This window comes from Hylobates moloch, unplaced genomic scaffold (genome assembly GCF_009828535.3).
Source record: "Hylobates moloch isolate HMO894 unplaced genomic scaffold, HMol_V3 SCAFFOLD_53, whole genome shotgun sequence".
In the NCBI taxonomy this organism is placed as follows: Eukaryota; Metazoa; Chordata; class Mammalia; order Primates; family Hylobatidae; genus Hylobates; species Hylobates moloch.
Window position 1 is genome coordinate 32,339 of NW_026652328.1, and position 26,762 is coordinate 59,100.

Here is a 26,762-nt window from a genome sequence, read left to right on the forward strand (position 1 = left end):
TTTTTTTTTTTTTTTTTTTTTTTTTTGAGACGGAGTCTCGCTCTGTCACCCAGGCTGGAGTGCAGTGGCGCAATCTCGGCTCACTGCAAGCTCCGCCTCCCGGGTTCACGCCATTCTTCTGCCCCAGCCTCTCCAAGTAGCTGGGACTACAGGCGCCCACCACCACGCCCGGCTAATTTTTTTGTATTTTTAGTAGAGACGGGGTTTCACCGTGGTCTCAATCTCCTGACCTTGTGATCCGCCCGCCTTGGCCTCCCAAAGTGCTGGGATTACAAGCGTGAGCCACCACGCCCGGCCACAAATTTGGAATTTTAAGGATTAACAGCTCTGAAATATTTTTCCTTTAAAATGTATTCTAACATTTTGAAAATGTATTGGTAATATTTAATATTTAAACTGATAAGTTGGTATATTTTTATGGGAAATTCATAGGATAGGTCTAAATCACAGAGAAAACTTATGTTTCAGGCTATATGAAAAAGCCACCTACTGTTCAATTATTCTAATTGTAATAGTGACTAAGGAGAACAAACTCAGCTTGAATTTTTAAGCATAAATTATCAGGTGATAACAAACATACATTTTTCTCTAATATGGGTGCAGTGGCTCACACTTATAATCCCAGCACTTTGGGAGGCTGAGGCGGGTGGATCACTTGAGGCCAGGAGTTTGAGACCAGCCTGGCCAACATAGCAAAACCTTGTCTCTGCTAAAAAGACAAAAACTTAGCTAGGTGTGGTGGCACACACCTTTGGTCCCAACTACTTAGGAGGCCGAGGCATGAGAATCGCTTGAACCTGAGAGGCGGAGGTTGCAGTGAACCAAGATCGCACCACGGCACTCCAGCCTGGGCGACAGAGACTCTATTTCAAAAAAATTAAAATTAAAAAAAAAAACACAAAAAAGAAATGTCATGGTTAGTACTCTCATTATATGAAAAACAAGATAGTAGCTATTATTAAACAATTGATAATAACATCAATTTTATGGGCAACTTTGGAATCTTTTACTTTTTCATAGAAATAATAGATAAGGAACTTTTCCTTCTCTTTGTATTTTTTAAGTAATGGCTGCATTTCGCTATTTCTTTTGTAGGTGTGTGATCCTGTAAAATTAAGTCTTCCAAGATGATCTGGTATATATTAATTATGGGAATTCTGCTTCCCCAGTCTTTGGCTCATCCAGGCTTTTTTACTTCAATTGGTAAGTCTTACTACTTGTTGATTTTTGTTGGTTTTGCATTTTTTAATTTCCATTTTTTAGTGTTTTAAAATCAGCAAAAACAAATACAGTGTATTCCCAGAGTATAGGTTTATTCCCTGCCCCCTAAAAGGTCCTTTTTAAATAATTTGATATTTTCTTTATTTTTTGTTACAAAAATGATAACATATTGAGGTTAAAATAATTTAATGCATATACTTAAGTCTTTTTCAGTGCGCAGATATACAAGTGATATACTGCATATATATCTAATCTGCTTTTCCACTTAAGAATCTACTGTGAACACAAGTTTTTTTTGTATTATAACTTAAAAAATATTTTATCATTATTATTTTGAATAGAGACAGGATCTCACCATGTTGACCAGGCTGGTCTTCAACTCCTGGCCTCAAGGGATTCTCCTGACTGGGCCTCCAAAGTGCTGGGTTTACAACAGGCGTGAGCCACCACACCCGGCCCATAAGTATTACATACTTAATGACTCTTGATTCCAGTATATAAAATGATGGGTTCTGCGTCCTGTTATAAATAACTAAACAGATTATTTGAAACTTTTTTAGTGTGGCTTTTATTTATTAAATAAAAATTTAATTCTAATTAGTCTCAAAAACAAAGGTGAGGTAAAGGAGAGAACTAAAGAAGTAAAGGTAAAGGTGAAGAAACAATCTTTGGAAAGTAGTGTTGATTTGCAATTTAAAAATACATTTGTAGATGTAAAGACAATTTGCTAGCACAGTCTAAAGCTTGCAAAATTAAGTGGCTTGAAAATTAGAACTGGAACAGTTGATTAGAAAAGTTTTTGGCTTTATTTTGGTTTATCTGATAAAAAGGAAGAAAAGATCGTCTCCAGCATATCTGATTAATGCCAGTTAAATTGTCTCATAGAATGAAACAGTCTCAATCATTCTTATTCTTAACATACTTATGTTGAAGGATATGAGTATTTGATAACCTTCTTCCCCTTCTAGGTCAGATGACTGATTTGATCCATACTGAGAAAGATCTGGTGACTTCTCTGAAAGATTATATTAAGGCAGAAGAGGACAAGTTAGAACAAATAAAAAGGTAAGCAAAATATTTGCTTATTATGATTCTGACTCAACCTGGATGTTTTCTTTCTCGAGCTAAAATATTCTTTAAGTAGAAATGAAACCCATTTTTGAGTCTTACAAAGCCAGTTGAAATGGCTAAAATAGGAGTATAGAGAACAAGTTAGGCTTGGGCCAACTTTCACATGGAAGAATATGGGTTGAGATAAGAATATGGCTAGATACCAGCCGGATGCGGTGGCTCATGTCTGTGATCCCAGCACTTTGGGAGGCCGAGGAGGGTGGATCACTTGAGGCCAGAAGTTCGAGAGCAGCCTGGCCAATGTGGTGAAACCCTGTCTCTACTAAAAATACAAAACTAGTCTGTGTGGTAGCATGTGCCTGTAATCCCTGCTGCTTGGGAGGCTAAGGTGGGAGAATCACTTGAACCTGGGAGGTGGAGACTGCAGTGAGCCAAGATTGTGCCACTGCACTCCAGCCTGGGCTACAGAGCGAGATGCTATCTCAAAAAAAAAAAAAAAGAATATGGATGGATATGGGAAGTTGACTGATAATTTTTTTTTTTTTTTTTTTTTTTGCGACAGAGTCTTGCTCTGTTGCCCAAGCTGGAGTGCAATGGCATGATCGTGGCTCACTGCAACCTCTACCTTCCAGGTTCAAGTGATTCTCCTGCCTCAGCCTCCCAAGTAGCTGGGATTACAGGTGTGCACCACCATACCCGGGTAATTTTTGTATTTTTAGTAGAGATGGGGTTTTGCCGTGTTGGCCAGGCCAGTCTTGAACTCCTGACCTCAGGTGATCTGCCCTCCTCAGCCTCCCAGAGTGCTGGGATTACAGGTGTGAGCCACTGCACCTAGCCTGACTGATAAATTTTAAAAGTATTGCTAATATCTTGTATCCTCCTCTGACCTCTTAGTCAAGCCACCTGCTGCAATAATTTTCCAATTCTACTTATCCTTTACTCCTATGGTTCCATTGTAGAGATTATAGTGATAAGTATGGTTAGTGTTATTTAATTGATAGTTTTTCTCAAATATGAATTTATTTTTAATTGACTCATGTGCATAGTTAATCCTGACCTGAGAATTCCTATCTTTTACTTAATGAGTAGTTAAGTGTTCAGTTTTTCATTTTAAGATATAGTTTCTAGAAACTGGATGTAAAAATTTAGTATAAGTTGATTTAAATGAACATGTAATTGAATTTGGGTTGGGCTAATTTGTAGTGTGTAATAATCAGTTATTTGGCCCTGGGACCTAAGTCTAAAATTTTTAGACTTTTACTGGAGGGATTCAGTCACAACTTTTACTAAGACAGGGAGGTTCCATTTACTGTAACCATTTGGGAGAAACAAAATTAAAACAAAAAGTCCTATAGTTGTATTGATTTTGCCAAGAGGATGTCGCTTTTTAAAGAGACCTTATAATTTTACTTTAAAAAGAAACTACGGGTATACTTTAACTCAAAAACTTCTAGTCATTTTTTTTTTCTGAGCATTTCATTAAATTGTGTTTTTCCCTATGAAATATAAATATTCAGTTTTTATGTTTTACATCTGTAGATGGGCAGAGAAGTTAGATCGGCTAACTAGTACAGCGACAAAAGATCCAGAAGGATTTGTTGGGCATCCAGTAAATGCATTCAAATTAATGAAACGTCTGAATACTGAGTGGAGTGAGTTGGAGAATCTGGTCCTTAAGGATATGTCAGATGGTAAGTCTGAAGAGATTCCTGAGTAAGGCAATATTGCCGCCATATATAGAAATAATAAAATTAGTGATAAATTCAGTTCCCAGGAAACCAATTCAGTTCAGTGTTGTAACTGGATTATGCCTGGGTGCATTTGGTTTGAATAGAGTTAATTTAGTCAAAATCCTGAATTCTCTGATTAAAAAAGAAGTAATTTCTTTTATTGTTGACTTTTGAAATCTGCAAAAGTGAATAGATTATTTGGCATATAGCTTCATTTCTGAGGGTAATCATTTTTATTTTAGGATTACCTTCAAACTTTAAAAATTTATGTCTTTATCTGCAATCAATTTAAAAAAATGTTGGGAGTGTTACTATAAAGAGAAGTATTAGCTGTGTTCTATCTAGTATTTTGAAGTTTAGAATTAGTTTGCTCAATGTAGACAATCAAACAGGCTGCAAACAGTAATAATGAGTAAGTGATACAATACAATTTGTAGTTGGAGTGTTGAAATGTTTTAGATACTTTAATAACAGACGTAGAAGACTAAATCTGGACTTTAGTAAGAACGTAAAGGGATTATGCCGCGCCACCGCCCCCCGCCCCCCTCGCCCTGCCCCGCCAAGAAAAGAAGAAGAGAGAGACGCAAAAGAGCTGAGCTAGTTATGTAGATAAAATACTCCAAGGGTACTTACCAGTGTTTGTAAGCAGTGAAGTAAAACTATTATGCACAGGGATCAGGAAGCCTTCAAAAGAAAAATATGGCAAGTACTTGTGAATACTTCTTTACTGTGAGAGGGAAATGCCTGTGATTATTATTTTCTGTACTATATAAGACCTTGGGAACTTTTTTTTTTTTTTTGGAGACAGAGTCTCACTGTCTCACTGTTGCCCAGGCTGGAGTACAGTGGCACAATCGTGGCTCACTGCAGCTTTGAACTCCTGGGCTCAAGCAATCCTCCCACCTCAGCCTCCTCAGTAGCTAGCACTACAGGCATAGATCACCACGCCAGGCCAATTTAAAAACTTTTCTTTCTTAGAAACAAGGTTTTGCTATGTTGCCCAGGCTGATCTCAAATTCTTGGCCTCATGCGATCCTTCCACCTCAGCCTCCCACAGTGCTAGGGATTACACGCGTGAGCCATGGTTCCTGGCCCCTGAACACATTTTTTAAAGGAAATCCATATATTTATTCTCAAGTAATGAACTAAGTTTTATAATGTGAACCTTGGGACTTTGTTGTTTTAATCTGTAGTAGTCATTCTATAATGCTATGGGACAGAATATAAATATATATATATATATATTTTTTAATTTTTCTTAGAATTTTGTTTGTAGCATAAGAAATATTATAGCCTTCTATAAAACTTGTAAAACTTGCTTGTAAAATTCCATGTAGAGATTGCAACTGAGAGTTGGTCATAAAACTAAAAAAATTGTTGGAAACAGAGCAGGTCAAAACTCCCATGATTGATCTAATAATGGAATTATACCGGTAAAAAGCCACTGCACTTCAGCCTGGGCAACATGGCAAGACTCTGTCTCTAAAAAGAGACAAAACAACATAAAAATATGCTTGATGTAAACTCTAGCCCTCTTCTAGTTATTTGTTCATTTGTACATTTTCATTAACATAAAAATGCCTGGTCTCAGCCAGGCACGGTGGCTCACACCTGTAATCCTAGCAGTTTGGGAGGCTGAGGCCAGCAGATCACTTGAGGTCAGGAGTTCGAGAGCAGCTTAGCCAACATGGTGAAAACCCATCTCTACTAAAAATATAAAAGTTAGCCAGGCATGGTGGTGGGCACCTTTAATCCCAGCTAGTCAGGAGGCTGAAGCAGGAGAATCGCTTGCACCTGGGAGTCGGAGGTTGCCGTGAGCCGAGATTGTGCCACTGCACTCCAGCCTGGGTGACAGAGCGAGACTCTATCTCAAAAAAAAAAAAGAAAAAAAAAGGCCTGGTCTCTTGCTGTTCAAAATACGTAGCTGGCTGGACACAGTTGCTCACGCCTGTAATCCCAGCACTTTGGGAGGCCAAGACAGGTGGATTGTTTGAGGCCAGGAGTTGGAGACCAGCCTGGGCAACACAGTGAAACCCGTCTCCACTAAAAATATAAAAATTAGCCGAGTGTGGTGGCACATGCCTGTAATCCCAGCTGCTGGGAGGCTGAGGCATGATAATTGCTTGAACCTGGGAGGTGGAGGTTGCAGTGAGCTGAGATCGTGCCACTGCTCTCCAGCCTGGATGACAGAGTGAGACTGTCTCAAAAAAAAAAAAAAAAAAGTTGATTATAAGTCAATGAGAAGAGAGGGACGTCTCATACCTAATTTTTATTCACAAGTAATGACACTTATATTAAAATTTTAAACCAATTTTTTGTTAAGGAATGTTTAGCATCCATTCTTCTTGGGGTTATATAGTTATCAGTAATTGGTTTGTTTGATTTTTGCATACTTTATATAAATCCTCTAAGATTAGTTTTATATATTGTAAATTTTGGTTGATCAACATCATGTTTGATAATTAAACTGATCTAAATATATCTTAGTAAACTAGCTTGGCTGTTGATCTTAAATATATAATTAATATCTCTTCCTTCTTGAAGAATTCCACCAAACTTTATATATTTACGTATTTATATAATGTGTAATACATGGAAGAAAAAAGCAACTTTTTTTTTTTTTTTTTTTTTTTGAGGGGGGGTGTCGTTCTGTCGCCTAGGCTGGAGTGCAGTGGCATGATCTCGGCTCACTGCAAGCTCTGCCTCCCGGGTTCACGCCATTCTCCTGCCTCAACCTCCCCAGTAGCTGGGACTACAGGCGCCCGCCACCACACCCGGCTAATTTTTTGTATTTTTAGTAGAGACGGGGTTTCACCGTGTTAGCCAGGATGGTCTCGATCTCTTGACCTCGTGATCCGCCCACCTCGGCCTCCCAAAGTGCTGGGATTACAGGCATGAGCCACCGTGCCCAGCCGAAAAAAGCAACTTTAAGAGCACACATTTTACTTACCATCTGTTATCTGGAAGTATAATTGATTGTCAATGAATGTCATTTTCAGACCCATAAATGTGTTCATTTCTCAAACTTAGTGGATGCACTTTGTTTTCTTGCTGTGTTATATAACTAAAAACTCATAACTATTATGTTAGGTAGTCTTTACCTGCTAATACAGATACAATTTATATAACAGCATCACAGTCCTTAAGCAACACTAGGCTTTTGGAAGATTGAACAAGTTAGAAGTATGCCAAGTCTTATTCAGTGTATTTAATTTTTTCTTGTTGAGTATGTAGAACTTTTCATGGTGTGGTAGAAAATAATAAAACAGATTTTGAACAATCCTTATTAAGTTTCTTTATGGGAAGTTTATGAGGTTCTACAGTCTGTTTTTTCTTTGATTTATCTATTTCAAGGCTTTATCTCTAACCTGACCATTCAGAGACAGTACTTTCCTAATGATGAAGATCAGGTTGGGGCAGCCAAAGCTCTGTTACGACTCCAGGATACCTACAATTTGGATACAGATACCATCTCAAAGGGTAATCTTCCAGGTAAGATCATTCTTCCATTCTATAAAATACCTATCACCTAGCTTCTCTGTTGAGTCCATTAACACAATGTTAGTATAAAAAAGACTTTTGCATTTTAAGATTTTAAATTGTAGTTTGTTTCATAGCCTTCGAAGACTTAAAGAATCACCTTCCCTTTCTCTTAGGGCTTAATAGTTACGGGTATGCTTCTAGCTTGTTACTCTGAAAGCTTGTATTGATAGAGACTAACTTAAGTAGGGAATTTTAGTGTGTAAGGAAAAGAAACTATCATTTCACCAAATGTTTTTATTCAGAACACCTAATACTATTTGAAAGCTTTGTATCTAAAGCTATAAGGAAGTTGATAGTCAAAGTTTATATGTTAAATAATTAAAAGCCAATATTTTTTGGGTATCCACATATGTTTAAAGTGTTCCATAGTATGGAACATCCTACTTTCTGACCTATTTTTGGCAAAGTCCTCTTTGTAAGTTATAGTTACTTTCATGATAATTTACTTCTGCTGTCCCTCACTTTTTCAAAGTTTGTGACTCATTACCACTACTATCTCCTGTCATTGTCAGCTGCAGAAATAAAATATGTTGTCTCTGTCTTCATACTGAAATTGATTTTCTCAGTAAGAAAAAATCAGTGGGATGAGTTGTTTATCAAAATGTTTTCTTGCTCATCTCCCTTTATTTGAGGTGAAGGTATCCGTTGGTACTAAACATGGTATAATAGTAAATAAAATTTCTGTTAAGCTGGAATATAAGTCCATTAATTTGAACTTCCAAAAATATACAAATTTGCAAATTTTCAGTTTCTACTAATATTATACATTATAATGCTTTTGATAAGATTATAACCTTATGTTTAAAATTGGCTTCAGGTTTAAAACACATTTAATAGATATTAAATACTTAATATATGCCAGCTATTATGTTAGGTACTGGGGGACACATAATGAACAAGACATACACTACCCTTGCCATTAGGGTATTTAACATTCTTACAGTATAGTAAGATGAGTGCTTGGATGGGAGAAATTCAGGATACCATATGAGCAATCAAAAGAAACCTATTGCTGGACCTCATAAGGGATGTAAAGGAAGAATTCCTGGAAGATAGACATTAAAAAAATTGAGATCTAATGGACAAGGAATTAGCTAGAAAAAGGGGGGAGAGGGAGACAGGAGTGGGTGTGGGAAAAGTGTTTCAGACAGAGGGAACATGTAGAAAGGTCAAAAGGAGAGAGCATATCCTATTCAGATTACTAACATGTAGTTTGTATGGTTTAATGTAGAGTTCAAGAGGTGAATGCACCAGGTGGATATGGGGGTTTGGCTTTGTGAGAGTAGTGAGAGCTGAGACTAGAGAGGTAAGCAGAAACCATCTCTTGGAGAGCTTTGTAAGCCATGTGGAAGAGATTGAACTGTCCTGAGTGCAGTGGGGAGCTATTAAAAAGTTTGTAAGGGAAATTTATGATTTTTCCTTTTAGAAATACCATTCTGGCTGCCGAATGGAGATTGGGTTGGGGCCAAGGGACAAAGAACCAGGGAGGAGGCTGTTGCAAATATTTAAGTAAGAGGTGATAGTGGATAGATTATCAAGCTACTTATTAGAGTAGAATAGTAGAATTTGATGATGTACTTGATAGGAATTTCTGGCTTCATCGACTGGATAGGTTCCTTTTAACAAAATAGGGCTGGCATGGTGGCTTATGCCTGTAATCCCAGCACTTTGGGAGGCTAAGGTGGAAAGGATCCCTTGAGGATAGGAGTTCAAGACCAGCCTGGGCAGCATAGCAAGTCCCTGACTCAACAAAAAAATGAAAACTTAGCTGAGTGTTGTGGTGCTTGCTTGTAGTCCTAGCTATTTGGGAGGCTGAGGTGGGATGTATTCACACTGCTATGAAGAAATACCCAAGACTGGGTAGTTTATTTTAAAAAAGAGATTTAATTGACTCACAGTTCCACATGGCTAGGGATGTCTTAGGAAACTCACAATCATGGCAGAAGGCACTTCTTCACACGGTGGCAGGAAAGAGAATGAGGGCCAGCAGGGGAAATGCCAGGTGCTTATAAAACCATCCTATCTCATGAGAACTCACTGTCACAAGAACAGCATGGGGGAACTGCCCCCATGATTCAGTTATCTCCACTTTGTCCCGCCCTTGATAGGTGGGGATTATTACAATTCAAGGTGATATTTGGGTGTGAACACAGAGCCAAACCATATCATAGGAGGATCACTTGAGCCCAGGAGTTCAAGACTGCAGTGAGCTGTGCTCACACCACTGCACTCCAACCTGGGCAACAGAGTGAGACCCCTATCTCGAAAAACAAAAAGCAGAAAAGAAAACATCCCACCTCACCCTCCCAAATGTGTGGTGGTGGGTAATAAATGTTATTTAGATTACTATATGTGTTTTGTTTAAAAAATGATTATATTCCCATCAAAATGGTCCTGAATATTATTTAACCCTGATTTCACTGTGTTTAGTCTTAGGGGCAGTATTCATTCTTTCTCAGGTGCTTTTTATCTCCTTGTTGACTTTTTCCTCTTTTATCACAGTTTTGGGCTAGTTCTCATTGACTTTTCCTTTCATGCAAATTCCTTGTAAGTAGAATGACTGAAATTTCCTAATCACGTTATACCCTATAACTGAATACTAGCATAAGAGTTTTTGGGCTCCCCCAACCCATATTATTTTCTGTTGTTAATAGTCAAATATCACAAATGTGTTCGATGGCTTCTTGTGCACCTTTCCTTGTTAGAGGTAATGACTGTTCTGAACTTGGTATGTATCCTGTCATCTTTTTATACTTTATCATATATATTTTCCATTGTATTGTGTTTTGAAATTTTACGTCAATAGTACATCATACTCTATTTATCTTTCTACAACCTTTTTTTAACCTAGTATTTTCAGTAAATTTATGTTGATCAGATTCATCTGCTAATGTGGTATTGTGTAACGTTATTTATTCATTCTTCTGTGGATGGATGTACATTTAGATTTTGTCCAATTTTTTGCTTTGTCAAATGAGGTTCAATACATCTTTGTTGATTTCTTTTTGTGGCCATGTACTCATGTGCAAGGCTTTCTCAGGGTGTAAGAAATCATAGGGTATTTGGTTTTTCATCATGCTTACCAGATGTGGCCAGATTGCTTTCCAGAGCATGTATTTATACTCTTACCAGCATTGTATGAGAGTTCCCATTTCTTCGTATCCTTGCCAGCTCTTGGTTTTGTCAGACTTTAAAAATTTTAGCAATTTGGGTATGAAATGGTGGGAGTGAGGGAGGAAGGATGGCATGTATTTTAAATTTTCTTCAAACAAAAAAGTCAGAGAAATGCTTAGTGAATTTATATTGATGCCACATCACTCCTTGATTAGTTTCATCTGTTTCTTTTGCCTCTTTGGGCCTACCTTTTAAATGCTTTGTTGGCATTTTAATGAAAAATAGGTTACATGCATTTTGACATCAATGTTGTCCTTATAGTTCTTAAGGACTTCCTTCAGTTTTCAGATTGTTTGTTCCCAACCCTGATGTGTTGAATAGATCCATATCTGCCAAAGATATCATGCTTTTTTTTAAGCTGTGATTTTTTTTAGGGTGTGGGGGTCAGTAATAGAAAATGTCATATGTATAAAATTCAATTTGCTTCATGTGGAAGTTGAATGTTCACCCTTCTGATCACTTGCATCACTGTCTTGGTAAGTTAATAAGGTAACTACAGCAAGCAGTGGATTCTCCAGACATCTCTGGAGCTCACTCAGCTATGAGTGTATCACACTGCCTCAGAGGTGGGACATTAACTTTCTAAGTGTGTGCATTTTAAACATAATTATCCCTTACAAATTAAGTTTTGATCCATTAAGTGTTCTTGTGAAGTGCAAGAATTTTTGGATTACGTGTCTCTCTCAGTTTAACGTATGAACCATAAAAATGTATTTGTTTTTCTTTTTTTTCTTTTTTGACATGGAGTCTCACTCTGTTACCCAGGCTGATGTGCAGTGGTGCAACTCGGCTTACTGCAACCTCTGCCTCCTGGGTTCAAGTGATTCTCCTGCCTCAGCCTCCCAAGTAGCTGGGATTACAGGCGCCCACCACCGTGCCCAGCTAATTTTTTTATTTTTAGTAGAGATGAGGTTTCACCATGTCAGCCAGGCTGGTTTCCAACTCTTAACCTCAAGTGATCCGTCCACCTCAGCCTCCCGAAGTGCTGGAATTACAGGCATGAGCCACTACGTCCGGCTAAAAATGTATTTCTAAATAATGTTTTTCCTATAGTGCCTATGATATTATAGTTTATTTTCTTTCTTTTCTTTCCTTTTCTTTATTTTCTTTATTTTTTTTGAGACAGGATCTCACTCTGCTACCGCCCAGGCTGGAGTGCAGTGGCACAATCACAGCTCACTACAGCCTCAACCTCCCAAGCTAAGGTGATCCTCCTACCTCGGTCTCCCAAGTAGCCAGGACTACAGGCATGTGCCACCACAAGCAGCTAATTTTTGTATTTTTTATAGAGACAGGGTTTTGCCATGTTGCCCAGGCTGGTTTCGAACTCCTGAGCTCAAGCAGTCCACCCCCCTCAGCCTCCCAAAGTGGTGGGGTTACAGGCAAAAGCCACCGTACCTGGCCTGATATTATAGTTTCTATTGTGACAATAAATTAAAGGACTCTTTCTAGTGTTAGTTTACTTTCAATTTGGTTTATTATATTCAATTTGATATGTTCATGTCAGTCATCCATGCCTCTTCCTTTGAACCAAAGGAATTTACAACTTATTCTTGTTTCTCATCAAACTTGGTTTGCTTTTTTATATGAAGCTTTTTACAGTCTCTTTCTGCCCATACCACTTTCCTTATTTCATTTTCTTCTTTGTTTTCTTGCCTACTTTTTCTTCTCGTGTTCTCTACTTTGGAAACAGCCTTCCTTTTCAAATGCTGCATTACTTTTGATTTGTTTTAAAAATCAGATTCCCAGGCAGTCTGCCTTTAATATTGTTAATAGATCAGTAGGTAAGACAAGCAGAAATACTTTATCAAAGCAGAATAGCTAAAGATCTTCTACTATTTCTGCCATGCTTGTTCAAATAATGTTGCCAGAATATCAAGTCATGTAAAAAAAGTATTACTGGTGCTATCTTCGTGGATTAATGGCATACTGTCATCTTATGTGTTTTTCATATAAGAGAAACATTTATAATTGCTGCATTATGAGCGCATCTTCTCAGTTTACTAGTTCTCGTAACTGAAAAAATAATAGCATTGTCAAAATTTAATATACATCTTTAGTTTCTGGAACTAACTCATGTTAAACTATTAAGAAGTTAGTTTCTTAGCATCTGCTGTTGTCGGAATATGTCCCTCCAAAATTTAGGTGGTGAAACTTAATGGCCAGTGTGATGGTATTAAGAGGTGGGGCCTACCGGAATGGGATTTAGGGCCCTTATGAAAGAGGCTTTATGCAGCCGCTAGCTCTCTTGCCCTTCAGCCTTCACCATGTGAGGACATAGCATTCTTCCCCTCTGGAGGATGCAGCAACAAGGTGTCATCTTGGAAGAGGAGAGCAGCCCTCACTAGACAATTGAACCCGCTGGTGCCTTGAATCTTGGACTACCCAGCCTCTAGAACTGTGAGAAAATAAATTTGTTTTTTTATAAATTATCCAGTCCTCTGGTATTTTGTTATGGGAGCATAAATGCGCTAAGATAGTATCCTTTCCTAGAATGGAAGGCGGGATAGAGAATTATTTAAGAGAAAAACATCAAAATGTGGGTCTTCATCTTCATTTTAGGAGTATACTGATAATCAGTTACTGTCTGTAAGTGACTAATGGGGGGCCAGAAAAAAAAAAGTGAATGGAGGTGATTGTATGATTTGAATATTGATTATATTGGGTCATGTGATCCTCCAGTGCATACACCTCCAAGCTTGGACTCTGTTTGATACTGGAATTCAACAGCTCATTGTCAGACCAGGGCATGCTTTTCTGTAGTCTGCAAATGTCTGATCACTAGCAAAACGTGCCCATAACTTTACTTCCATTTGATTTATTTCTCATAAATTCCTTTTCTGTTAGCATCTTTTTGAAAACATATGTGACCACCATTGGATAGGTTATAGCTAAGTCTGGTTCTGGCCATTTTAGTGACTCTTTGAAGTGTATTCAATCAAAATTTATTAAAGAAACCACTGTTGTGTTTGTTTCTCCACCAGTTTTCTTTGTGATGTTATCAGACACTTAATAAATATATGCAATTTTATGTGTTTTATCAGAGAAAATGTAGGCTAGTCTGTCTTTGACCAGTAGTTTCTGGTCAAATACGATATTATACTAGTATAATATTGACTTAGTCTCAGAACTGTATATTCTGAGAGAAATGTTGTTGGAGAAGTCATATTTTCTTGTCTAGGCTTGTTGTTTTTTCACATACCTGTCATTTTTTTTTTTATAGCGTCAGGGAACTATGTGATTTTCTGTGTAATAGCATAAAAAGAGCCCTGTAGGACATGACTTTCTCCTTTTTTTCATTATTTATAAAACTTCTTTTATCATGGAAAATATCAAATGTCACACATACGCAAAAATAAAGGTAATAACATAATGAACCTATGCCATCACCAAGCTCCAGACGTTTTAAACATGTTGTCATTGTTGGTTTATCTACTCCTTCCACCCTTTCTTTTTGTCATTTTTTTTTGGAGTATTTTAAGAGCAAATCCTAGACATCATGTCATTTTATCCATAAATAATTCAACATGCATATCTAACTCATCAGGTCTTTATTAAAATTTATTTTTTTGAGGCAAGATTTCACTCTATCATCCAGGCTGGAGTGCATTGGCATGATCATAGCTCACTGCAGCCTTGAACTTTTGGACTCAAGCCATCTTGCTGCCTTAGCCTCCTGAAGAGCTGGGACTATAGGTGCATGCCACCACACCTGGCTAATTTTTAAATTTTTTGTAGAGATGAGCTCTTGCTATGTTGCCCAGTCTGGTCTTGAACTCCTGGCCTCAAGTAGGTCTTTGTAATTTATTTTTAATTTTTTTTTAGAGACAGGGTCTCACTTTATTGCTCAGGCTAGAGTGCAGTGGTACCATTATAGCTCACTGCAGCCTTGAACTCTTGGGCTCAAGTGTTCCTCCTGCCTTAGCCTCCCAAGCAGCTGGGACTATAGGTATAAGTCACCTGCGCCCAGCTGGTCTTTTTAAAAAAGTAACATAACCACTTACTATCTCCCTGCTTAACAAATCGACAGTATTTCCTTAATATAATTTAATACCCAGTCAACGTTATTTCTCTGGTGATCTCAAAGTTGTCGTTTTACAGTTGTATTTTTTTAAATTATGTCTGTTAAGTCCCTTTTATTCCCTTTTCCTTTTTTTTCTTTCTCTTTATAACATTGGTTAGCTGGGGAAACCTAGTCATATGTTATGTGGAATGTTCCATATTCTGGAGTTGACTACTTTGGCGGTTAACATGTTCCTTTAATGCCTATGTTTCCTACACACTGGTTAGAGCTTGAGGCTTGATTAGATTCAAGTTAAATTTTAAAATGAACTCCATAGGTGGCGCTATGAACTTTCTTTTGAACTGCATGAACCAACACCTAATGTCCTGTCCCACTTTTTATGATGCTGATTGATGAGTGAGGTTCAGGTGATGAGAGCCCGATCCCTCCATATAAAGTTCTCCTTAAGTTTTATCTGCTGGTTTTGGCAGCCTTTGATGATCATTGCCTAGAACCACTATTTCATTAGGGGTTACAAAATGATGATTTTTTTCATTCCCTTATTCCTTTTACTTTTATTAACTGGAATTCTATAAACAGGAACGTCCTTCATGAACCATTTGGTTACCCTGATCTATATATAGGAAAACTGATAGTCTATCAGTTTTCAGAGTAATGAGTTGGTGTCCTAACCATTTTTAGTAGTGATCCATAATTTTCATGACATATCATGAATATGGATTTTTTTTTTTTTTTTTTGTATTTCCGCCTATTCAGTATTACTTTGATCTCAGATTATCCCATTTTAGGCCAGTGGGGAGCATCTTTAGATAGGCTTGTTTTTTTGAATTGACTGTGTTATTATTCTTTGATAGAGAGGAAACTTCCTTGCTTTCTGGCACAGTTTTTTTCCAGATTTCTTTTCTATTCCAGAGTAGGAACCAGGCATTTCTTTAATGAGCCTTGGCCCTTTTTTCCCCCCTTAAGAGAGAGGTTCCTGCCATGTTGCTCAGGCTAGAGTGCAGTGGCTCTTCACAGATGCGATCATGGTGCACTACAGCCTGGAACTTCTGGACTCAAGTGATCTTCCTGCTTCAGCCTTCTGAGTAGCTGGGACTACAGGTTTTCCACTCCTTGCCTGGCAAGGCTTGATTCCTTTGAATAGGGATGACATTTAAGCAGCAGAGTCTAGCTAGGTTCTAGGGGTGATTATTGCTATATAGTTTGTCATAAACAGAGACAGGAAATATGTAAGTTCATATTGTTCAAATTGAAAACCACAGGGTTTATATCTCTTTTCTTTTGAAAATTTGGTTCCTAAGGATATTAACATGATTATTCTTTTATTCATACTATTAACTGATGTTATTTTATTCATACTATTAATAACATTGACTACTGAATACAGTTTTTTTCGTACTTTATATCCTTAAAATGTATCACTCTAGATATGATCAGTCAAAATCTTGTTTTAAAGACATCTGAGGTAATTCATTTCTCTTTGTGGCTATACCCTTAACATGTTATACAGTTGAGTTCATTTATTTCATTTCCTCAGATTTTTAGGGATTGTCCTCGTTTTTTCTTTTGATTCATTGTTTTCATTTGTTTGTTTTAGAAACAATGTCTTGCTCTGTTGCCCGGCCTGGAGTGCAGTGGCATGATCATAGCTCAGTGCAGCCTTGAACTCCTGGGCTTAAGGGATCCTCCTGTCACAGCCTCCCAAATAGCAGCCTACAGGCATGCATGTACCACCATACCTGGCTATTTTTTTAAATTTTTTATTTTGTTTTATTTTTATTTTATTATTATTTTTTTCAGATGGAGTCTTGCTCTGTCACCCAGGCTGGAGTGCAGTGGCGTGATCTCAGCTCACTGAAAGCTCCGCCTCCCGGGTTAACGCCATTCTCCTGCCTCAGCCTCCTGAGTAGCTGGGACTACAGGCGCCCGCCACCATGCCCGGCTAATTTTTTGTATTTTTAGTAGAGATGGGGTTTCACCATGTTAGCCAGGTTGGTCTCAATCTTCTGACCTCATGATCCACCTGCCTTGGCCTCCCAAAGTGCTGGGATTACAGGGCTGAGCCACTGCGCCCAGTCTTTTTTTTTTTTTTTTTTTTTTAAATAAAGACATTGTCTCATTATTTTGCCCGGGGTTGTCTTGAACGCCCTGGCTCAAGAGATCTTCCTGCCTTGGCCTCCCAAAATGTCGGGATTACAGGCTCTAGCAACCATGCCCAGCCAATTTATTGTTTTTAATTATGTAACACTTTTAAATTCTTTGACAGTCCAAACTAGACTAATAAGGTACATTAATAGAAGTCTCACTTTCATTCTTATACTTTTCAACCTATTCCCTTGCTTTTTCTATGTGACCATTTTGTTAGTTTTACTATTTCCAGTTTTTTTAAATACAAGCAAATATATATCTACTCCTGTATTCTCTCAACATAAACACAAAAGAGAGCATACCAGCTGGGTGTGGTGGCTCACACCTGTAATCCCAGCACTCTAGGAGGCCAAGGTGGGTGGATCACCCGAGGTCAGAGTTCGAGACCAGCCTGGCCAATATGGTGAAACCCCATCCCTACTAAAAATACAAAAATTAGCTGAGCATGGTGGTGGGCACCTGTAATCCCAGCTACTCAGGAGGCTGAGGCAGGAGAATTGCTTGAACCTGGTGGGGCACGGAGGTTGCAGTGAGCCATCGCACCACTGCATTTTCAGCCTGGGCAACAGAGTGAGACTCTGTCTCAAAAAAAAAAAAAGCATACTATAAATACTGTTATGTACTTTGGTGCTTTAATTTATTGATATACCCCAGTCATTACTTCATGTATAGAAATCCTCATTTCTTTTTATAGCTACGTGTTATTACTCTATTTTGTGGAGGTTCTACAGTTTTTTTTTACTTATTGTCAGTAGAGGATGATTTATTGGGAAACTTACAGATGGAAGCCTGCTCTTGGGCAGTAGCAAGACAGGTAGATCTCTGCACCGTTAGTTCCCAGACCCATGACTTAAATGCCGTAGGGAAAGGGTGTACATGCCCTATAGGGACAAAGGCAAGCTCCAGAACAGGCAAGAGTGCTGTGTGTGTCATAGCCTGTAATTTTTGTGATAACATCAAGGTTGCTTTGCTCTAAAGGCAGTATTTATAGTGAATACATGTTCTTACACTAAGGACAGCAAGTAAAGTAGAAATCAGCAGGCATTTGTGAGACTGAGGTTAATCAAAAGTGAACATGGTAGATTAGCATGCAAGATGGAGTCACTGTTGTCTTCCCACCCATCAGTTTCTTTTTTTTTTTTTTTTTTTGAGACGGAGTCTTTCTCTGTCCCCCAGGCTGGAGTGCAGTGGCGCGATCTCGGCTCACTGCAAGCTCCGCCTCCCGGTTTCACACCATTCTCCTGCCTCAGCCTCCCTAGTAGCTGGGACTACAGGCGCCCGCCAACACGCCCGGCTAATTTTTTGTATTTTTAGTAGAGACGGGGTTTCACCGTGTTAGCCAGGATGGTCTCGATCTCCTGACCTTGTGATCCACCCACCTCGGCCTCCCAAAGTGCTGGGATTACAGGCTTGAGCCACTGCGCCCGGCCAGCCACCCATCAGTTTCTACTTTATTCATCCTATTTCTTAATAACCATCTAAAGATTGCCACCCTGCTGGAGCGTGTCTCATGACCATCCCCTTTCTTTTCCCCTTAGTTTCACCCCTATCAATGTTGTCTTATTCACCTTTTTTTTTTTTCTTTTTTTCCTGGACAGAGTCTCGCTCTGTCACCCAGACTGGAGTGCAGTGGTGCAATCTTGGCCCACTGCAACCTCGCCTCCCGGGTTCAAGCGATTCTCGTGCCTCAGCCTCCCCAGTAGTTGGGATTACAGGCGTGTGCTACCACGCCTGGCTAATTTTTTGTATTTTTAGTAAAGACGGCCTTTCGCCATGTTGCCCAGGCTGGTCTCGAACTCCTGAGCTCAGGTAGTCCGCCTGCCTCCCAAAGTGCTCAAATTACCGGTGTGAGCCACTGTGCCCAGCCCTTTTTTAAAATTTAGACTGGCATTTATGTATACCATTTTCATTGTTCATCATTCTTTATTGTACCTCAGACTTTCCTTTTGGAATTTTCCTCCTTGAAACACATTCTTGAGAAGCCCTCAAATGTGCTTTGTTTGGCTTGGAATTCTTTGTTTCCTGAATCTGAACTTCCATGCATTTTAATTTTGGAAATTTTTCTACCATTATCTCTTTAAGCACTATTTTATCTATATTCTTTCTTTTCTCTACTAGAATTCCAAGTAGACATACTTAGACTTTAGTTTTTTTGTCTTTGTGTGTGTTTTGTTTTTGTTTTTGTTTTTTTTAAGAGATGGAATCTCGCTCCGTCGCCCAGGCTGGAGTGCAGTGGCATGATCTTGGCTCACTGCAAGCTCCACCTCCCAGGTTCATGCCATTCTCCTGCCTCAGCCTCCCAAGTAGCTGGGACTACAAGCGCCCACCACCATGCCTGGCTAATTTTTTGTATTTTTAGTAGAGATGGGGTTTCACCATGTTAGCCAGGATGGTCTCGATCTCCTGACCTTGTGATCTGCCTGCCTCGGCCTCCCAAAGTGTTGGGATTACAGGCGTGAGCCACTGCGCCCAGCCTTGTCTTTGTGTTTTAACTAGCATTTCATGTTTTTATCTCTCTCTGCTGCATTCTGGGTAGTTTATGCCATGATAATTTATTAGCTCTCTCTCCTGGATTTATTATTTTCTTTTTAGTTGTGTTTAATCTACATTTTTTTTTTTTTTTTTTTTTTTGAGACAGTGTCTTGCTCTGGCACTTAGGCTGGAGTGCAGTGGCATGATCTTGGCTCACTGCAAGCTCTGTCTGCTGGGTTCACGCCATTCTCCTGCCTCAGCCTCCTGAGTAGCTGGGACTACAGACATCCGCCACCACGCCCGGCTAAGTTTTTGTATTTTTAGTAGAGATGGGGTTTCACCGTGTTAGCCAGGATGGTCTCGATTTCCTGACCTCGTGATCCGCCTGCCTCAGCCTCCCAAAGTGCTGGGATTACAGGCATGAGCCACCGCACCTGGCATTAATCTACATTTTAACCAGCCTAATGAGTTTTCAACTGTCGTTGATTATATTTATGATTTTTGGAAGGTCTTTTGTTTTTCCTATTCCAATATGCGTGCTCTTTGTTAGGGTATTTTTTTTTTTTTAGATGGAGTTTCACTCTTGTTGCCCAGGCTGGAGTGCAGTGGCGTGATCTTGGCTCACTGCAACCTCTGCCTCTCAGGTTCAAGTGATTCTCCTGCCTCAGCCTCCTGAGTAGCTGGGATTACAGGCACCCGCCACCATGCCTGGCTGATTTTTATATTTTTAGTAGAGACAGGGTTTCACCACGTTGGCCAGGCTGGTCTCGAATTTCTGACCTCAGGTGATCCGCCTGCCTTGGCCTCCCAAAGTGCTGGGATTGCAGGCGTGAGCCACTGCGCCTGGCCTAGGGTATCTTATTTGTTCATATTTTCTATTTTTAAATTTATTATAATTTTCTCTATAGCATTGAAATTATCTCTCTTAATGAAAAGTGCTATTCCATTAAATTGATATATCTGCCTATATATTTCCTTATTTCCTCGCTTTTAGCTTATAACGGTTTGTAGCTATAATATGGTTCAGCCACAAAAATCTTTTATACAGGAAGGTCCCCAACCCCTAGTACAAAATCTCAATGAAATAACTGAAAAATAGTAGTATTAAGTCATGGAGTTTAAATTCTTCTTTTCTCATATTGCTGAATTTCTTAAAAGCAAAGTTACCCATTTACATTGCTGCTTCCTCCCACTATTAGGTTTTGCCATTTAATGTTATAACATCAGGAGCACAAACTTCTGGAGGTGTATCGAAGAGATTCCATTTCTTACTTTTAAACATGTGACCTTGGGCATATTAGTTAACCTTTATTTTAGTTCCTCATCTGTAATAAGATGGCTTTGAGGATTAAATAAGTGACAAATAACTTGGCAGATAGTAAGACCTCAATAAATCTAGGCCATTATTTTAAAATATTTTTGTTTGTGGTGGTTTTAATTTCTTCAGTGATGAATGAGACTATTTTCTGAAGTGTTTTCTATTTATATTTTATCTCATGTGAACTATCAGATACCTCCTTTTCTTAAAATAGAAGTTTCACTGCAGAAGCGAGTTGACATAATAACACCAAAAGCACAAGTGCTAAAAGATTAATAAGTTGGACTCCATCACAGTTTCAAAAGTGCACCATCAAGAGAGTGAAAAGACAACACATAGAATGGGAAAAATATTTTAAAATCATGTAGCTGAGCCAGGTACCCACAGTGGCTCACACCTGTAATCCCAGCAGTTTGGGAGGCTGAAGCGGGTGGATCACGTGAGGTCAGGAGTTCAAGACCAGCCTGGCCAACATGGTGAAACCCCGTCTTTACTAAAAATACAAAAATTAGCCAGCATGGTAGCACACGCCTGTAATCCCAGCTACTTGGGAGGCTGAGGCAGGAGAATCGCTTGAACTTGGGAGACGGAGATTACAGTGAGCTGAGATCGTGCCACTGCACTCCAGCCTGGGTGACAGAGTGAGACTCTGTCTCAATAAAGAACTCTAACAGAGTGCAAGCAGTGGTGCAGTCATAGCTCACTGTAACCTTGAACTCTTGGGCTTAAGCCGTCTTCTTGCCTTAGCCTCCCAGCTAGCCAGGACTACAGGTATGCACCACAATGTCTGGCTAATTTCTAAAATTTTTTTTTGTTAGATATGAGGGTCTCATTACGTTGTCCAGGTTCGTCTCAAACTCCTGGCCTTAAGCAGTTCTCCTTCCTTGGCCTCCCAAACACTGGATTACAGGTGTGAAACCACCATGCCTAGCCACCAAATTTTTTAAATGGGCAAAAGCTTTGAAAAGGTATTTTTTCCAAAGAAGATACACAAATTTACATAAGCACACGATAATAGGCTCAACATCATTAGTCAACAGGGAAATGCAAATCAAAACCACAATGAAATGCCTCATCATACTCACCAGAATGTCTACAATAAAAAAGGACAATAACAAGCATTAGCAAGGATGTGGAGAAATTGGAATTTCATACCTTGTTGGTGGGAATGTAAAATGTTGTAGCCACTTTGGAAAACAGTTTGGCAGTTCCTCAAAACATTAAGCATAGAGTTGCTATAGGACCAGTCAGTTCCACTCATATGTATATACTCAAGAAATGAAAACATGTTCACATAGAAACTTACACACACATGTTCACAGTAGCATTATGTCCAGAATAGGCAAATTTGTAGAGACAGAAAGTAGATTAGTGGTTGTCTAGGGCTGGGGCAGGGTGGGGAAGTTAATGGGTAGTGACCGTTAATGGTTACAGGGTTTCTTTTTGGAGTGATGAAAATGTTCTTAGAGCAGTTGGAATGTAGAAAGACTTTCCAAAATTAATCTCACTGAATTACAGAAAGTAAAGATTAAAATTAAAATTTTCGTAAGTTGTTGACTGTAAATCATTTCACTTTATATTCTTTTGGAAAATTCAAGGATATTAACAAGTCTCAAATAACAAAAGTATATTGTTCACTTTTGATGTAACAAAATAGAACAAAACTTTAATATTTTAAAGAGTGTTTTTAGATATTTCTCTATCTCTAAGAAATAAGGAAAGTTGTTAGATTCATATCTTTCACACTTCATACCAGATGATATAACAAGGTCAATCAAGTACTTGAATAAAGTCACAGCCTTTTATATCTCTAAGAATAAAGGAAACTTACTCGATTCAGATCTTCACCCCTTAGAGTAAGTAAATTACGTATCAATGTGTCTCTTTTTTCTTTATACCAGTTGTAAAGATAATGAAACGTATCAACTATTTGAATAAAGTCATATCTCTTCCTACCTTTAGTAAAGGAAATTAAGTTCAGATCTTTCACGTCTTAGAGTAAACCTTATCTAGCCTATCAGTTTATCTAAATTTACTTTCTCTATTTAACAGATTTACCTTACAAGTTTAACAAATGCTGTTATTTAGAATTAGCAAACATGGGAGCAACTAAAATTAATTAGGAACCACACAAGTTTTGATGAAAAAAAAACAAAACAAAGTACTAGCGGATCTCTTGTTCATAACTTGAGACATCTCCTGAGTAGCCTAGCTTAAGTAAAAAGCAAACCATGACAATCTTTCCCCCCAAAACTCAGCAAAAGGCCTTCACAAGGCATTTTGATCACATAAACTCCAATTTTGTCTAAGTAATCCAAGATATTCATAGGAAAACCTGAAGACTCCCCGAGCTAGTCTACTAGATTTATTTTTCCCAGAACACATGAAACTTAACATTTCCTTTTTTTCTTTTTCTTTTTTTTGAGATGGAGTCTCGCTGGTCTTCCGTGCTGGAGTGCAGTGGTGCGATCCTGGCCCACTGCAGCCTCCGCCTCCTGGGTTCAATTGATTCTCCTGCCTCAGCCCCCCAAGTAGCTGGGATTACAGGTGCCCGCCACCACGCCCGGCTAATTTTTCATTTTTTTTGAGACGGAGTCTCACTGTCTTCCACGCTGGAGTGCAAAGGCACGATCTCGGCTCACTGCAACCTCCACTTCCCGTCAAGCGATTCTCCTGCCTCAGCCTCCCGAGTAGCTGGGACTACAGGCGCCCGCCACCACGCCTGGCTAATTTTTGTATTTTTTTTGTGGAGGCGGGTTTTCACCATGTTGGCCAGGCTGGTCTCGAACTCCTAACTTCGTGATCCGCCCGCCTCGGCCTCCCAAAGTGCTGGGATTACAGGCGTGAGCCACCACGCACGGCCAATATTTCCATTTTTGTCGTTAAGTTATACGCAACATGACCAAATCTTAGTCGGTGAGGGAGGTAAAGACCCTTAAGGGCAAGAAGAGGTTAGAACTTATCAAATTTATGCCCCTCTGGTGGTGCAAGGCAGAGATTTCCCTCATATTTCCAGGGAATTTCCCTCGAATTTTGTTTCCCACCCTGTGAAAGCAGCAAGGTTAGGAAAGCAGGGGCGGGACGGTGGGGGGTAGTTTTGATTAAAATGAAGGAAAAAAAAACAACAGAAAAGCAAAAGGGGAAAATAAACTGAGCCTACTGAGGAGATGCGGCGACGGCGACGGTTCCCCAGGGCAAATACATATGTTTTTAAAAGTTTTTAAACATGTAGTTTGTTCAAAAATAAAAACCATTTAAAAAATAAAAAAAAAAAGAAAATTTTCTAAAATTAGATTGTGGTGATGGTTGCTCTACTCTGTAAATATACTAAGAACTACTGGAATCTTTCAATGAGTGAATTTATGGTATTTAAATGACGTATTAATGCTGTTTAAAAGAAAGAATCCAGTTGACATATTTATCTCTACTCCTGTACATTCATCTCTTGCCCAGATCATTGGTTAGGAGTGAGATAGATATATTTCATATGGTGGCCGTGCGTGGTGGCTTATGCCTGTAATCCCAGAACTTTGGGAGGCCAAGGCGGGTGGATCACCTGAAATCAGGAGTTTGAGACCAGCCTGATCAACATAGAGAAACTCCATCTCTACTAAAAATACAAAATTAGCTGGGCATGGTGGCATATGCCTGTAATCCCAGCTACTCAGAAGGCTGAGACAGGAGAATCACTTGAACCTGGGAGGCGGAGGTTGTGGTGAGCTGAGATTGTGCCATTGCATTCCAGCCTGGGCAACAGAGCAAGACTCTGTCTCAAAAAAAAAAAAAAAAAAAGGTGTATCTCATATGGTAATTCCTACTGTTAGGAAATAGTATATTTCAACTTAATGGATGTTTCATTTTGGTATGATGGCTGATAATTTCAGTCTTGGGTTCTCTAGGTTCTGTGTCCCCTATTACCAGCTGTGTGATTCTTGTTTGTCTACATTATATTATAGATTGTTCCTTTGTCTATAAAATTAGGGTAATTTTTGCTTATCCAGAGGATTATTGTGAACTTCCAATAGAAGTGAGACAGCATTTTGAAAGCTGTGTAGTCCTAAATAAATACACAGTAGTGTTAAGATTCCTAAAGTTCTCTGTATTTTCTTTTCATAGGAGTGAAACACAAATCTTTTCTAACAGCTGAGGACTGCTTTGAGTTGGGCAAAGTGGCCTATACAGAAGCAGATTATTACCATACAGAACTGTGGATGGAACAAGCCCTAAGGCAACTGGATGAAGGCGAGATTTCTACCATAGATAAAGTCTCTGTTCTAGATTATTTGAGCTATGCAGTATATCAGCAGGGAGACCTGGATAAGGCACTTTTGCTCACAAAGAAGCTTCTTGAACTAGGTATGTTATCTGGGCCTAATTTAAGGTTATAGTTATATTGAGGGATATATATTCTCTATTTTTCTGTCTTTCCCTCATTTATATATGGTATTTTCTTACTTGTTAGAAGTCAGGAGCTTTACTTGTTAAATATACGCTATCTTCTTTATTCTCAAAGTAAATGATGGCTGATTTTTCTCACCTAATAGTCCTACAACATTGGTTGTGTTCCTCTGTTCTATATTCTCCAGGAATTTCAAAATTGAAGCTAACGTAACTAACTCAGTCAAAAATGTTTGTTTACCATGTTGCCATTTTAATCAGTTTCCTTTGAAGGATGTTTTATTGCATTTCATATTTTAAAATAAAGTGATGTAAAATAGATGGGCTGAAAATATATTTATCATATTCAAATGTTGAAAAAATATACCTTAGGAGAATTTTATCAGTAGTACTTTGAACAGAGATGTAGTGTTTCTTCAAGTATGGCCCAAGCATCACATGCATCAGAATTACTTGGATATTTGTTAGAAATGAAAATTTCTTGATCTCTACCTTAGATCTACTAAATTGTAATCTCTGGAGATGGAGTCCAGAATTTGTATGATAATAAGTTTAGGTGGCCTCTGGTATATAATGAAGCTTTAAAACTTTAAAAATTATTTTTACAAAATAGGAAAATATGTGCATGTTAGAATCAAACAGCTCAAAAGGATTGATCTGCTGAAAATGAACTTTAGATAATTGGGTTATTTCTTAGTTGGGTGATAATAAATCAAGATATTGGTTCAAATAATCTTTTTTCCTTTCAGTATTTTCCAGTGGTATTTCCTCTTGATTTAAAATATGCTTTGTACTCATTATAGAAAATTTATTAAAACAGAAAAAGATACAGAAGAGTCATCTATAAGCCGTCACTCAAAGACACCTACACATTTGTTTCCTTTTAGTGTATACTCCTCTTCCCTGCACACACTTTTCCTTTGCTTTTACAACATTAGGTTAATATTGGATATCATAACATTTATTGTGAGCAGTTTCTGAAGGACAAGAAATATTTTACAATCTAAGCCTAGGTATCCTAAACAGTTACTGTCACAAGTGAAGTCTCTATATATTCTTCTGCCTTTTTATTTTTATGTGTGTGTGGTTCTTTAGTTTTTTTTTTTTTCCTCTCAGATGGGCAGCTTAGTCTTCTTTTCTTCTACTAAAAGGTAGTTCAAAATTATGACTAGCAATTCTGAGGCAGTTAGTGGATTCCAGCTTATTTGAAAATTATATCTTTAGTTTCCCTTTTCCTTCTTACTTAGAAATTTGGGACTGAACTTCACTCAGCCCTTAGAAGTAGGCTACATTTATAATGTATCTGTGGTAAAGGTTGCTTTTGAATTGCTTATCCCCTGTCTTCCTCATGTGATTGTTTTTCAGTCTTGGAAAAATCTTTTTCATTTCTTAAAATAAGTAGGATGAGTAAGATTTTAAAATTCATTTGACATCAAATTGAACTTAGTTCCTTTAGCTGATTAGTAAATTCTCAAAGTAAAAGCACCAGTTGCCACCTTTAAATAAATGGCTGTTTCTGTCTCCAGAGCTGTCTTTTTTGAGACAGAGTTTCACTCTTTTTGCCCAGGCTGGAGTGCAATGGCATGATCTCGGCTCACTGCAACCCCCACCTCCCGGGTTCAAGTGATTCTCCTGCCTCAGCCTCCTGAGTAGCTGGGATTAC

At 38.6% G+C, this 26,762-nt stretch overlaps 1 protein-coding gene across 2 annotated transcripts in view; it reads left to right on the forward strand.

Moving 5' to 3' along the window:
* The window catches only part of LOC116463692 (prolyl 4-hydroxylase subunit alpha-1), a 93,289-nt gene that overhangs the window by 22,163 nt on the left and 44,364 nt on the right, over window positions 1–26,762 (forward strand). For both annotated transcript variants that reach the window (XM_032146910.2, XM_032146909.2), the window contains exons 2-6: window positions 1,096–1,203; window positions 2,190–2,286; window positions 3,832–3,983; window positions 7,377–7,514; window positions 24,818–25,057. In XM_032146910.2, the coding sequence (XP_032002801.1) occupies window positions 1,128–1,203; window positions 2,190–2,286; window positions 3,832–3,983; window positions 7,377–7,514; window positions 24,818–25,057 (703 nt within the window). In that variant the 5' untranslated portion in view covers window positions 1,096–1,127. The remainder of the gene's footprint in view (window positions 1–1,095; window positions 1,204–2,189; window positions 2,287–3,831; window positions 3,984–7,376; window positions 7,515–24,817; window positions 25,058–26,762) is intronic.